This window comes from Schistocerca nitens, chromosome 6 (genome assembly GCF_023898315.1).
Source record: "Schistocerca nitens isolate TAMUIC-IGC-003100 chromosome 6, iqSchNite1.1, whole genome shotgun sequence".
In the NCBI taxonomy this organism is placed as follows: Eukaryota; Metazoa; Arthropoda; class Insecta; order Orthoptera; family Acrididae; genus Schistocerca; species Schistocerca nitens.
In genome coordinates, this window is record NC_064619.1 from 629333161 (window position 1) to 629349356 (window position 16196).

Below are 16196 nucleotides of genomic sequence, written 5' to 3' on the forward strand. Positions count from 1 at the left end.
GTTCCTTCTAAACATTACATTTGTGATTAAATACTACACATTTGTAAGTAATTACTGCTTGGTGTTTTTTTTTGGTATAGGAACAACTAAAAATTTGATTGCAGTGTTTGCTTTAACAGGTCATAACTGTTCCATGCTATTTGTATCAGCTGGTGCTTTCAGCTGTTTTTAAGTTAAGCCTACAACATTATATCTGCCAGCCAGTCATCTTTCAAGTACTGTATTAAATCTGTACGGTTGTGTGTTCTGCTGCAGGCACAATGAAGCTCATTGTCAGTACACCGTTGCCGCCTCGGCCACATCGAAGATCTGTCAAAGGTTTGGGTGCTAAGCGACCAGCTTTAACGCAGACTCGGGCATCAGGTAAGATGTGCCGAAGTACTTCACTTTCGCAATTTATTCTTCTTCATTTCTGTCTTAATGGTTATTTCTTTAGGGGCTCTCATTAATTTTGTCTCCAGTTGTGTGGGAAAGGATAGCTGTAGCAAAATAATGTTGTTGTGTTTCTTGAAGAATATGATGGAATTTACCTCACAACTTAATTTAATGTTATTTGTTGTTGTTGTTGTTTGAGGTGCAGTGAATAATTTGAAGCTAATAACAACATTTATTCACAAATATTTTTGGTGTAGTGCCTTACTTGAAGCTAAGAAAATACATTTTTGGAGAGCCTGATGCGTGTACATTGGCATCTCTGTATTTTGGCGGATGGGATGTGAAAGACTTCAGTTCAGGTTTTAATGCAGGAGGTGATCCCAGACCTCCACTGTTGTAACCTCATGTATTAAGTAAAAGAAGTAGAGGAATGAATACATGGTAGGAGACAAAAATTTGTGACTCCTGTTTGTCTCCAATAGAAGTTGCTATGATTCTTGTAAATAATGCACTTTTTTTAAATTTTGGGAATGATGGATTCTTTAAAGAAAGAAAAATAGTTTTATTAAATTCTTTTTCTTTTCCAACGTAAATGCCTTGTATCTAATCTGGTAATGAAGGTGAAAGCTGTCAACCTGACACTAAAGATTCTCTAAAATTATTTTCTAGAAGTGTTTTTTTTTCACATTTCTGGTATATTATTTTAAAAATATGTGTGATGTAGTGTACAGTTCTGTTTGCTTTGGTCACGTTATCTGTTGTTTGTTTCTTTTCTTTTCACATATGTACATTTTTACACTTCATTATACACACTGTGCGCTTGTAAGTGGTTGCAATGTAGCTGTGTATAAATTATAGTTAATTACATTGGGAAGTTACCAATATTTGAGACAGCATATGGTGTGGGATGAACTCCTGATTGTTATTCAGTTTGATCCAGTGATTAATATAAAGTAAATCTGGAATCACTGAAATGTTCAGCACTGCTTCACCAGCTCAAAACCAAACTGTTGTCTTCCAAAGTAACCTACGCCTTTGGATATGAACAGATCAGTCTATCACCACAACCTACTTTGCAAACAATAAAACAAGTGCAAAAGAAATAATGTTAGTGTTCTGTTTGCACAGATATAATGTCGCATGCCACATTATTATTACACTATCGGAAATTCCAATGTCAGTTGCTGGTAGGTTCAGTTGACCCATAAAATATTACCAACTCCTCTAGCAGTTTCGTTATCATTTTAATTTTGGAATTGCCCATGAAATACACATGCCAAATCAGGAAAATTGTAACATTGCAGGTTCTTTGAAAGAGGATTGAGGTCGGAGATAGTTAACACAAATGCTGAAACACACAGTCCAGAGTAATTATCATACAATGTGCTATTGCTTTATGCAATTAGAACAGTAGCACTCAAAATGGGCAGTGCAAAATGAAACACAATTATAATGTGGATAGATAAAATCTATGCACCACATGGCAACAGTAGAAACATACAGGAAGACTTAAAATTGCTAGCTACCTTTCTCAGGCTGAATCAAACATATTTTTCTCCCTCTCAAACTATTTGGTAACTCTCCAGTACCAGAAAAAGAAACATTTGGTTCCCACAGTCTTATTATATATTTCTAAATGTTTCCATCTCCTACCACTTGGAAAACATGTTTTGTTTATGTGCATTGTAGATGTCTTCAGTTCATGTACCACTTTGGTAAATTATTACACAAATGAGACTTCAGAAATGAAATTGTGTTGGTAGATAATTTTTAATGTTATATTGGAACTGTCTAAGCTTTGAAAGTTCTTTTGGACTTGAACCCAAATGCTTGCCACTGCCATGGCTAGTGTTATGACGTGAGTCAGGAGGGTGTCACATACCTTCACAGTTCAGTTCTGCCAAAAGCACTCTTCCATCTTCCAAACTCCTCATTGCTTGACAGACTGGCACTCCTGGGGGAGCACCACTGCCCATAAAAGGCAAGGGCTCTGGTTTGCGTCTCACTCTAGTGCTTAGTTTTAAACTATCAGCAAGTTTAAAAACAGCGAACATGCTTCTGCAAAGTGAATTGATACATTCTGGTCTCCATGTACTGTTTGCTACTGTCCATAATGTTAGTATCACTGAACTGGTCACTAGAAGTGCTGATTTTTAGAATGAGATCATATGTATACAAGATGAAGTACAGTTCTCTGAAACATTTGCATTCCATTTGGTCTAGAAGCCTCTCTCTGTGACATCTTACTTTGTGTACATAAGAGAGAAAAAATTGTGTATGCTAAATATGGAGGTCCCAAAAGTTAGTACAGAGCAAGTGAGACCATGCTTGCATAAAGAGCTCATCTTTCAACTTACATCTGTACTTTAAATGTGACTTGTATATTTGTTTGGTACATCAGTGGGACACACAAATGACACACTATGCTTAGAAAGGGAAGGATAAGTCATCATTCATCTGAGCAGTGGCTTTATTAAACTGTTTGTAATCTGCTGTCACAGCTGGTATCTGAGTGATGACATATCTTTCCACTAGAGTGTTATTAGTCTTATGTGCCTATTATAGTTTTACGTACAATATTTTATTTATTGAAGTTAGCTTTGTTTCTGTAACATGCTACAGTGGCAGGGGGAAGAGACATTCGTGGCTTTGGTGCTGATCCTTGTGAAAATTCTAATGATTCTGGACTAGGTTTTGACCATCACCTTGATTACCAGTTGGCTGCGAGACCAGGATTGAAAGTGGTCGATCAGGAGGTAATAACCACAGCATTTCTTTGATATTCGTGCCGAAGATGTAATCATTACTTCACAAGTTGAGATTTTCTGTAATTCGGTTTATGCCAATTATCAGGTAAATATGTGTGTTTCCTGTTATGATATACTTATTTTTAGGTGTTATGGTCAAATGATCATCCTGAAACAAAACGCAAGAAATTGGATATAAAGTTGGAGTCAGATGATGCCAATGACAATTTTGGTTTTTCTGAAACGATGAGCAGAGGGAGGAAGGACCTGCAAATTCCTGGAAGGTATAGTAGATGCTCAGTACTTTGTCCACTTTTGTTGTATAGTGTAGAAGAAATTGAACTTTTATAGTATGTAACTGTAATTAGATTTTTGGGGTACATTTTACAAAGGACTGTCAGTGTCCCTAAACTGAAGTGTAAGTTGTGAATGCCTGCTACTAGTGACCAGGGAAAGCTAGAATGGAAGAACAGCTGATTTGTATAAACAATAACAGTGTTGTTTTGGTCTCAGTTGCAGGAGAAATAAGTATTCCATTTTGACACAACTACTTTTAACTTAGTGCGATGAAACTGAATTTTTGCAGAAAAATGCAGATACACAAAAGTATGTAATAAATGTAATAACACAAGTGTTATCATTATTACATTCTTTCAGATGTGGTCTGTCTGTGGAACCAAATTAGACTTTGTGTTTATGCTACATGCGTTTCGCTTCTTAGTATTTATGAAATGTCATGTATTACACACCACTGATGATGCTTCATAAATAGTAGGAAGTGAAATGTATGTAGAATAAAAACAAACTACCTTTTTTTAGTTGCGTAGGCAAATGACATCTTCAAGAAAGTCTAATACTACTATATAAAGACAAGTTGTAGCTTTACATCACCGTGAAAAGTTTTTTACTAATTTACTTCAAACTTTTACACAATGCTCTAATAAATGCTCTGTCAGACAAAGGCTACATGTTCTTTTAATATATAAGATATGTAAATATGTATATAATACAAAAAGAGGAAAAAGTATTAGCAAAAACCTTGAATTTCTTGTCTGACTGAGTTAAGTTTTTACTGACACTCTAATATTCTTTTGGTTGGACATAGGCTATGTATTTTTTTATGTATGTGGTATGTAAATGTATATATACAGTACATAAAGGCGAAACGTGGCATAACGCTCAAAAAGTTCGTGAATGAGTTCTTCAGATTTTTACACACTACTGTAATAAATGTTTGGATGGACATAGTCTACTTATTTTTTTGATGTATGTGGCACATAAATATGCATGAAATGCATAAAGTGAAAATGTTGTTAGTAAAAAATCTCATAGTTCTTGACCAAATATCTTACTTTTTTACATGATACGCTCATAAAATATGTATAAGTACATATATTTTACATAAAAAGGAAACAAAAATCTTGAAAAGTTCTAAACCATTTTACTTAAAGTTGTTACAAGATATTCTACTAATGTTCAGATGGGCATAGGCTGTATATTTTTTTAACAACAGTGCACAGATTTTCTGTTTAAACCAACTTCAAGGAAGAAAATGCTGTGCTGTAAAATGCGTGTTTTTCTTTTCTTTTTCACAATCAATTTCAAGTTTGGTATTAGAGCATTAAAATCATTAGAAAAATAGTTTCTTACACATATATTCTTTCTAATATATATATAATTTTAAAACAAAATTCGTAATTCAACTGTGCTGTTTTGGTTTCGGTGTCACAGTCAATTTTATGAAGAAACAGGAATGTTTTATTTATGCCTTACTGACTTATGATTAGAATACTACTGTGGAATGCGAACTGTCTGAAACTTTGCAGTCGTACCGATTCATAGGTTAAAGCTATGAGAGATACTGCCATTGAATCTACTACGCTGGAGAGTTGTCTCCTATACCCCATATATTAATTAACCCAAGCAATTTATGCATTGATTTTGAGTGATTTCATTTCCTAATCAAAGTTTTGTTTGCAATAATAAACAAGGTGCAAGGTCAGTGATAGAGAAGGGGGGGGGGGGGCAGAGAGAGGAGGAGGTGGAAGGAGATTAGGGTGTATAGAGAATTCCCATACATATTTAGCAGTCACTAGTGGTAATATAGAAGCAATTAACCAGTGCCAGAAAATATTAAAATGATAATAGTACCAGGTTTTTATTCGAAAGAAGACTTTACACTAAGGAATGTACACTGATGCTGCAGATTTCAAGAAATTCATAAATAAAACTTGCTTTTCACTACATCTCCTTCGCAGCATGTATTGAAACAAACAGGTATCAAAAATGTTTGTGCACTGTCTAGTTCTGTTCAGCGGGCTTCTTATAGCCAACCAGGTGCCGTCAGTAATGTTGATGTATGCATCTGTTTTGGGGTTCTTAAATGTCATTTTGTGATTTTCAGTGAAATGCTTGAGTAAGGCTTCATTCAAACATTTATATCACCCAAAACAGTCCGAATTTGTTGTACTTTCAGGAGGGCTGTATTGTTTTATTGCACTTGGTAGTTTCTATGCACACTTTCTGCAACAGCTTTTCCAGTCTACAACTGTCTTCTCAGTTATACGCAGTTCATCTATAATAAAAATGTTCCTGTAACATTTCACCCATAGATAAGTTAACTGCGAAACTTTTCTGAGAAAACTTGTTCTCCCAAACAAAAATAAATTTCTGAATACTGCAACTCACTCTATAATCAATCTTTTTGCAGCACCACTGCTCGCTGTCTGTACCTTTCATCCAAGAAATAAGAGTGATATCTGGTCACACTTTGCACATTTTCTAGCACTGACCATAAGTCAAGGACTTAACATCATCTCCTTTGTCTTTCATAGGGTCAAGCTCCCTGTAATGAAGTCGTTTGCAGGCCACAGCTCAAAACACAATGGAGTGAAATAGAATTGTCTACTCAAAAAAGAGCACTCAGGATGAAGTCGTGTTTCAGTATTACTCATTTGCTACTTGAAAGAATACTCAAGATAGTATTATGGTTGGCTTCTAAGATGACTGAGCACCGATAAAGTTAGCTCGGAAAAGTAAAAGTTAATATCTGTAAAAATATACACATTTTCAGTAACATTGTTCTCTGGTTTGGTGGGACGTGACCCCATGACACAGCGTCACCCCCTTTTGGATCAGCTCCAGTCAGAAGAATTCATTCAGCACATTAAAATTTTATTATTGGCACTTCAATTACTACCTGTCTGTCACAGCCGATACTGTAACAGGTTGAGAGACAATTCAGTCACATACACCTGGTCTGCTTTACAGGATGTACCATCACTTCAATATACATGTCGTGTTCATAATCATTGGCTTCATCAACTCTCAACCTAATCGGCATCTTCCACCCTAACGTAGACCTTGGGCTACACAATAGATCAATCTGTCACCACAGCCACAATTAAACTGTCACCTCCTGTTCTAACCTAGATGTCAGGCTATGATACAGGTGATAATAGAAATCCAGAGTTCTACAATAGCAGAAAATAAAGAAATAGCCTCCTGCTCATTCGGAATAATTTGTGAGAGTTTGTCATCAATACCAAAATTGCATATTTTACACAAATTACTTCCACCTGGACTGTCACAAAGCAAATACTTTTGTAATTTAAACAGATCCTGTAATTACTCCTTCAGCATAAAAAGTGCCAAACCATAAAACATGAATAATTCCTAGTAGTGACACGCCAACACAACACTCCACATTTCAGAATGAATCATTAATAATAGTTCTCCATCAATAGAAATGTATAAATGTATAGAAATGTCAGCATGCTACAGTACCAGAAAATGAAGAAAGGGACATCCACACAACACAAGTAATTTGGGTATGTCGCCGGGACAAAAATTCAATACTGTGTACAATTTACTTCAGATCAGACTATCACAAAACAAAAGTTTCCATAATTTAAACAGATCCTGTAGTAACTGCTTCAAGACAAGAAGTGTCAAACTTCTATATAATCGATAATAGGAACTCCAAGATTCAGCAGAAGTGGAAAACCAATAAAGAGCTGTCCAGAAATGCAAGTAATTGATAACAGTCAGTCACTGCCATCAGATTCCTTATTTCAGACTGAATCATTAATAATATTTCACCATAAAACTGCTATACATTTCAATAAGAGACACTCCAGCAGTCTACAGTAGCAGAAAGTTAAGAAAGGGCTGTTAACACAGTGCAAGGAAATTGTGTGTGTGTGTGTGTGTGTGTGTGTGATCACAAGCAAAATTTCGTATTTCGCATGATTTAATTAGTATCAGTGTGTCACCACTACAAATATTCTGTAGTTCAGATGAATTGTGTGTGTGTGTGTGTATGTGTGTGTGTGTGTATGTGTGTGTGTGTGTGTGTGTGTGTGTGTGATCACAAGCAAAATTTCGTATTTCGCATGATTTAATTAGTATCAGTGTGTCACCACTACAAATATTCTGTAGTTCAGATGTCTTCATCAATATCTGTTTGAAGAAGGTCATTAAAGTCTTGTACAGATTAACTACAGAAACATCCATAAGGAATCCTTATATGTAACATAAACACCAGTATGCGGCCAAACCAGTAAGGGAAGAAATAATGGGAGTAATTCATATCTTCTGGCTAACAGCTTGTCATTGGCTCTATCTGTTACCCTCCAGATGGCTGTCACCAACCACAGTCATTGCCAACATCTGCACTATACTGCAAACAAGAGCAGCTCGTGGGTGGTTCGTAGTAAACTTTAACTGATTTTTGTGATTACAGGCAACCTGATGACAAAACTAACGCATTGTGAATTTGTGGCTTTGTACTTCATCTTGAGCGAATTGTGTTAGTTGCATGCAGTTAAATGTAGAAAACTAAAATGAAAGTTATTTCAGCAGAGGGAGCGAGCTGCTGAGCAAACTTACTTTTGAGTCAAACATTAAGGGGCAGAAGAATTAGGGAAGGGGTGAGACTGAATCTACACTGTGGTGTTTCCAGTTAAAAATTTACATGAGTGTTTAACAGATGTATGAAATGTGTTATTTGAATCATTATCACATACTTCCTGATGCCACCATACCATTAAGATTTCCTCTTTGAGGGTCAAGTGCCTACTGCCCGCAGTGGCTGTACAGCTTGGGGAAAGAGGCCAGAGTATTTAGGAAATAAGGAGGGTATACCGATATTTCCTATTACTAGAGCTGCTAAAGCTTCTTCACACCAGTAATTATGTGGACTGTGATATCATAATGCAGTATTCTTTCGTTAACCAGCTGTGTTAGATTATGCCTTTAAATTAGTTCATGCAGACGGTACTGCTGGAGTGATTTATATTTCTGCACATTGGCATTGTTTGGCACACAAATACAATAAATCTTAAAAATTAATTTGGATTTCATTTACTTAAATTATCAAAACTTTAAGAACAGTGTATTGCATAGATTTATGGGTTATTGTTGTGAAGGAGAATAACACAGTTCATCTGTATAGACATGTTTGCATGTGCACAGATTTTTTTCAGTGGGAGTGATTTAGTTTGTCACACTACAGTGAAATTTTTCCAAGTAAACTCTGCAGTGCTACTTATGAGAGCTACATCTTCTGCTCCTTCAACTGATGTGGCACCCATCTGAGGAGGTCTTCGGCATTCAGAGTACTCATGCCATTGTTCGTATTTCTCCAAGAACTTTCCATTACCATGTAACTGGACTGTTACAGTGGGATACAATTTTTCCTCCATGCAGATATGTTTACATAGTCGCTAGTCATACATGTTAGAAAAATTGTACTTCTAAACAATGGAAAATACATGTTGGAATATCAACAATTATGAAAGTGATTTTTTGATACTCTCCTTAAAGATGACATTTTGAATTGCAGACAGGCACAATGAAAAGACTGTTACACACTAAGCTTTCAGCCAAAGAAAATTATACACACATTCACACCAGGACACACACTTCTCTCTCTCTCTCTCTCTCTCTCTCTGTCACACACACACACACACACACACACACACACACACGCGCGCACACACACACACACACACACACACACACACACACACTACAGCTATCCCCAGCTGGTTTAGCAGGACTGGAACTGTTTCGTTGAACAAAATTAGAAATCAGGAGTGGGGCTGGGAAATGGGAAGGGTAGCAGCGTACAGGTGGATGGAGACAAGAGCACAGTCTGATGGAGTTTGCAGGGACTTCTGTAGGAGACAGTAGGACAAGGTTTGGGCAGTGTCGAGAGGCTGTGGGGGAGGGGCGGCAGAAAAGGAGGGAAGCAGAGAGGGGTGTGTTGTCATAGAGCAAGTGCAATGATGGTGAGGGGACGTAAATTTGGAAGAGGTTGTAGGACACAGGGGCAGAAACTGTTGAGTGCAGGATGTGGGGACAGTAGGTTATTGCAGGTTGAGGCTGGGGTAATTTCAGGAGTGGAAAATGTGTTGTAATGATAACTCCCACTACCTCTCCCAATGTCCTTCGACTCAAAACCCACTACCTCATTCCACTTATACCTTACTAACTTAATACTAACACACAACTACTTCTTCTTTGGAGGGAAGGTATACAAACAAATCCACAGCTAAGCCATGGGCACCCATATATCACCCTTCTATGCCGACCTTTTTATGGGGCATCTAGAGGAAACCTCCCTAGCCTCCCAAAACCCCAGATCCTTGGTCTGGTCCAGCTCCATCGATATCTTCATGATCTGGACTCAGGGCCAAGAAACCCTGTCCTCATTCAGTCACAGCGCCTTAGTGCGCTCGAAATTGGATTATGGAAGCATAGTCTACTCCTCTGCTTGGCCGTCTATTCTTCGGCGTCTCGACTCTATCCACCACCGTGGATTACGTTTAGTGTCTGGAGCTTTTTACACTAGCCCTGTGGAAAGCCTTTATGCTGAGACTGCTGAATCTCCACTGTCCAATCGGCGAGCAGTCCTTCTGAGTCGTTATGCTAGCCATCTGTCTTCCATGCCTGCTAATCGAGCCCATGACCTTTTTTTCGACGCCTCCTTTGATGTAGGGTATGCAGGCCGCTCCTCCTCCCTACTACCCCCGGGAGTCCGCTTCCGTCAACTGCTCCATTCTCTTTCCTTCCGCTTTCCTAAAACCTTCTTGACAACTTGGGGTACAGTACCGCCTTGGCTCCGTTCCCGGATCTGCCTGCTCCGTGACCTTTGTCGATTTCCCAAGGATGGTTCCCCTACACTTGTTTATCATCGGGCATTTGCTGCTCTATGTGCACAAATGACGGACGCCACATTTATTTACACCGACGGCTCGAAAACATCGTTAGGTGTAGGGAGTGCCTATATTGTTGGCGACACCCCAAATCACTTTCGGCTTCCCCTCCAGTGTTCGGTTTATACTGCGGAGCTTTACGCTGTTCTCCAGGCTGTCCACTACATCCGCCGCCATCAGCGGATACAGTACGTCGTCTGCTCAGATTCTCTCAGCTCTCTCCTCAGTCTCCAAGCTCTTTACCCTGTGCACCCTCTGGTCCACCGGATTCAGGACTGTCTGTGCTTGCTCCACCTGGGGGGCGTCTCGGTGGCGTTCCTCTGGCTCCCGGGACACGCTGGTATCTGTGGGAATGAGGCGGCCGATATAGCGGCCAAGGCTGCAGTCTCTCTTCCACGGCCAGCTATTCAGTCGATTCCCTTCACCGATCTACGGAGCGTTTTATGTCGCAAAGTTGCTCATTTATGGCACGCGCATTGGTCAACACTTCCCCATAATAAATTGCGGGAAGTGAAAGCCCTTCCTTGCGCTTGGACCTCTTCCTCCCGAACGCATCGTCGGGAGGAGGTAATTTTAGCTAGACTCCGGATAGGGCACTGTCTTTTTAGCCATCGACATCTTTTAAGCGGCGATCCTCCCCCACTCTGTCCCCACTGCTCTCAGCTGTGGACGGTAAGACACCTTTTAATTGAATGCCCCTATTTTAATCCGTTACGCTCCCGTCTACAGCTATCGCCTGATCTATCGTCGATTTTAGCAGATGACACGCGCTCAGCCGACCGCGTTCTCCAGTTTATTAGTGACAGTGAAATGACGTCAGTCATTTGAAGCCTTTTTTGGGGACAACCAACCCCTTTCTGTAGTGGATTTTTAAGCATTCCTTCTGCTTTTAGTTTCTCCAATTTTTGCGCACTAAAAAAAAAAAAAAAAAAAAAAAAAAAAAAAAAAACACCAATAATTCAGTCACAGCCTCAACACAGTCTCTCCCATCTGCTTCACTTGATCCTTCTCAACCCAACGTGCCACATTCTGGACATTGACCTCTGTCTCTCTGATGGCTCCGTCCACACCTCTTTCTGCTTTGAACCTACCAAACACAAAAAGTATTTGCATTTCAACAGCTGCCATCCCTCCCACACCATAAAATCCCTCCCATATAGCCTGGCCACATGAGGGTGGCATTGCTGCAGTGACAAGAATTCCTTTGCCCAGTATACTGAAGGTACCGCAAATGCCTTCGCAGACAGATGCTGTGCCCAAGACCTAGTCTGCAAACAGGTTTCGCATGACACACGCGCGCGCGCGCACACACACACACACACACACACACACACACACACACACACACACACACAGTCCTTCCACCACTAACAAGAACCAGCTACAAAGGAGTGCTCCCATCGACACCTCGATTTGAACAACTAAACCGTGTCCTTTGTCATGGTCTTAGATCTATAATCATGCCGGGGATTGAGGGACATTCTTCAGAAGGTCCTTCCCATGCCACCTAAACTTGTGTGCCATTGTCCACCCAACCCCCACATCATCTTAATCCATCCTTATGCCTCTCCCAGTACCAGCCCCTTGCCATAGCCATCATATCCCTGTGGAAGACCCAGGTGCAAGACCTGTCTACTGTAACCACCAAGCACTTACTATTCCAGTCCTGTCACAGGCTTGCCCTACCAGACAGAGGCTGGGTCTCCTGTGAAAGCAGCCGTGTCACATACCAGTTCTGATATAATAATTGCTTAACTTTTTATATTACTGTGACTACCAACCAAGTGTCTAAGTGGATGAATGGCCACTGTCAAACTGTGACCAGGAGCAAAGTGGATCATCCCCTGTGGCACAACATGCAGCTGTACGTACCATGCTTGATTTTAGTGGCTGCTTCACAACCCAGGCCATCTGCTTTCCCCCTGCCACCACCAGCTTTTCTGAACTGTGCAAATGGGTGTAATCCTTACTACACATTATCCACTCCCAAAATTATTCTGACCTCATCCTACGATAACCTACTGTCCACACATCCTCAATCCAACACTTTCTGCCTCCTCTGTCCTATAATGTCTTCCCAATTCACATCCCATCGCCCTCATTGTGCTCACTCTCTGCCGACGTATGCACCTATTTTTCCACCTCTCTGCTCACCACCTTTTCTGCACTCCCCCTCCCTTCATCACAGCCTCGTGACACAGCCCGAGTATTGTCCTGCCACCTTCTACAGTAGTCCTTGCATGCTTTTCCAGACCAAACTCTTCTCTTCCCCTCTCCCCTCCAAACCAAACTCTGCTATCCCTCTCCCTTCTCACTCCTGATTGGTGCTTTCATTCAGTGTAACAATTACAGTCTAGCGAAAGTGGCCAGTGATAGTGATCACATGTACATGTAGTTTGCCTCTTTGTGTGTGTGTGTGTGTGTGTGTGTGTGTGTGTGTGTGTGTGTACATGTAGTTTGCCTCTTTGTGTGTGTGTGTGTGTGTGTGTGTGTGTGTGTGTGTGTGTGAGAGAGAGAGAGAGAGAGAGAGAGAGAGAGAGAGAGAGAGACAACAATGATAATGATTTTTATGTGCTTCTCTTATGTTTTTCGTGTAGCCTTCTTACATCAGCTACGGGAGAGGCAGGTAGAGGCGTGTCGTCGGTTTCCCACAGTACCGGTGGCATCCCACGGACTGTGCAGGGTCCACCGCCAGCGAGGCCGCTGGCCCTTTCCGGCTGCCACAACACGGGTCCCGTCTCACTGTCCACTCAGCTGTCGAACATCAGCCGAGATGGCAGGAGTCACCTACAGATATTGTGCCAGCCTGAGCAGCAGCACCGCGCTCGCTACCAGACGGAGGGCAGCCGTGGTGCTGTCAAAGACCGAAGTGGCAACGGCTTCCCGATAGTGAAAGTTAGTGTGCAATTTGATGTTTCATTTTTACTCTTGGTTGTAATTACATATGAATATGAGTGAATGATGAGTTTACTGTGTTGGTGCATTGATGAGTTTACTGTGTTGGTGCATTTGGTATCTATTTTCATACTGTACTAATACTCTGTATGAATGCTCAGCTGTGAATGAATGTGTTGTGGATTGGCAAGACAGCCAACCCACTATGAGAGGAAGCCAAAAGGCACGCGTTTTAGCTCACGCAGGCTGGCGTGAGGTCTGGAACAGGTCAAGGAAATGAGACTAGCAAAAAAAGGTCGTAGCTGTGGAATACTTAACTTTAATCCATAAACGGTGAACATCGCTCTTGACGGTACATGTTTTACAGCATCAATAGTAACTGCTAATGGCGCCTTGCTAGGTCGTAGCAAATGACGTAGCTGAAGGCTATGATAACTATCGTCTCGGCAAATGAGAGCGTAATTTGTCAGTGAACCATCGCTAGCAAAGTCAGCTGTACAACTGGGGCAAGTGCTAGGAAGTCTCTCTAGACCTGCCGTGTGGCGGCGCTCGGTCTGCAATCACTGATAGTGGCAACATGCGGGTCCGACGTATACTAACGGACCGCGGCTGTTTTAAAGGCTACCACGTACCAAGTGTGGTGTCTGGCAGTGACACCACAGAATGCTTAGCTGTGAACGCATATTGTCATTAATTCTCATTCTGTGGATAACATCAGAAGGTGCACAAGGATGTTTGCTTGCTGATGATATGGTTGTCTGTTAGGTGGTAGCGATGTCAGGGGACTGTGGTGAACTGTTGAAAGACCTGCAGAGGACTGATGAAATGTGCAGGAACTGGCAGTCAACCCTGAACATAGATACACGTAACATATAGTGCACTTGTAGGAGAAGAGATCCACTACTCCGCAGTTACACTGAAAATTATTCATGACAAATTGGTGGAAACTGTAACTACTGTAAAATGCCCAGGAGCGACCATCCATGGCAATCTTAAGTGGAATGACCACATAAAACAAATAGTAGGAATAACAGATGCCAGGTTGAGACCCTCTGAGAATTGCTGATCAGTCTGGGAGCTTCACCATGTCGAATTAATAGAAGAGATAGACAAGATCCGACAAAGTGCAGCACTTTCCGTCACGGGATTGTTTAGTCAACATGAGAACACTACAGAGCTGCTCGACAAACCCCAGTGGCAGTTGCTACGACAGGTGTTCCACGTCACTGAGAGGTTTACTATTAAAATTCCGAAAGAGTATGTCCCAGGAACAGTGAAACAGCATATTACTTCCTCCCACTTACACTGGGGAAATAATCACGACGAAATTCAGGAAATTAGAGCTAATATGGAAATTTATCCAGTCGTTCTTCCCATGTGCCATTCGCAACTGGAACATAGAAGAGGAGGGATCAGATAGTGTTACTAGAATTACCCTCTGCCACATACCATCATATGGCTTGAGGGTATACATGTAGATACAAACTTGCCACAATACATACTGCAATCTGATACATCCTTCCCCGTTCCCGAAGTTCTGTTCTAAGCATCTTGCTTCACCATAGGAGCTTTACTCAGTGGTGTTATTTCTTATTTTCAGAGTCTTGCACCCCTTTCTGCCAAATGAATTTCTGAATGTGCTCTTCCTAATTACTTACTCTTGAAAGTATAGAATTCAGTTTTGTAGGAAATACTTATTTCTTTTCTTATGAATGAAGTGGACTATGTGCAATAAACAAATTCTTGAAAGTAGAGGTTTATTGCAGGGAGAATCTTGACTTTTATTTTGTTTCATTTCCTTAGTTGATTATGTAGTGCCATGGAGCAACCAGATAATGGCTTATGATATGCTCAACTAGATAATGGCTTATGATATGCTCTTTACATTTATTCTGTTCTTCTTGGGCACATTTGTAGGTAATCATGGGTAGAATGTTAACAAAATGGGACTCAAACTGAAGCTTAAAATTATCCATATATTTTTATTTACTGTTTCTTAAAATTTGGATTAATTTGGGTGATTGCTGCTTTACCTAATTGAACATCTGTAACAACATGTCATCATTAGAAAGTCTGTCACTCAGAGAGGGAAATCTCTTTGCTGAATATTTGGTTTTTAAAAAATGTTACTTAATTGTTGCTTATTTCATCTTGGGAAGAATTAAAGCACATAATAGGCAAGGTCCCAAAGCTACACCCAGCTATCTATGTGGTTATCTTTCATGTCCAGCTGGGGAGAGAATTACAATACATACATAATATAAGCAAGACTTTCGGCATGTAAGAGCTCCAGCAGGATTGAAGACTGGGACTTGCGAGACTCCATTGAAGTCAACTGCATTTAAGTGTCTGTCTACCAGAATGTCAGGTGATGTGGACATCACCCAGTAACCCCATGGGACAATTTCAAATAGACCACACAGAATGATCACATCTTCTAACAAAATGACTGTTTTCAAATTCTTGTGTGAAATGTCGTTATTTCTACACGAGAGCAATAGAAGACACTAACAGCAGACTACTGATTCTCTATGAAAGAACATGAGAGATCGTCCCAATCTAATAAAAGTAATTGTCACTTATTGAAAACAGTTCTACAAAGGTGCGAGAGAAAGTGCACAGCCTGTCACCGTAGATTACTCTGCAAGGTCAGAATCACTCACAATCACAATTAGTGGTGCACTGGTGTTCTTTCTCCAGTAGCACTGCATCACAGACTTGTTGTTTACTCAGAATCTGAATCGACTGCTGAAGAGCTGCAGGTGGTGGTCCTACAAAGGCCGCCCAACATGTGGATGCCAGGATGTGGCTGGTGTTGCATGGTCTCATGGATGTGAAATAGTGCTGGCTGTATCCGGTGATCATGGCACCCTCTTTACTACAGCAGCCGGTGCAGTGAAGTTGAGCAGCATCAGCTTCAGGTGGCTGGCTTGATGGCAACCTGCAGGGCAGTACTGTA

At 40.6% G+C, this 16196-nt stretch overlaps 1 protein-coding gene across 3 annotated transcripts in view; it reads left to right on the forward strand.

The window, feature by feature from the left end:
- LOC126262561 (nuclear factor of activated T-cells 5-like) overlaps positions 1–16196 on the forward strand; it is a 419353-nt gene that overhangs the window by 344102 nt on the left and 59055 nt on the right. For all 3 annotated transcript variants that reach the window (XM_049959258.1, XM_049959259.1, XM_049959260.1), the window contains exons 2-5: positions 256–363; positions 2998–3131; positions 3270–3406; positions 12940–13237. In XM_049959258.1, the coding sequence (XP_049815215.1) occupies positions 256–363; positions 2998–3131; positions 3270–3406; positions 12940–13237 (677 nt within the window). The remainder of the gene's footprint in view (positions 1–255; positions 364–2997; positions 3132–3269; positions 3407–12939; positions 13238–16196) is intronic.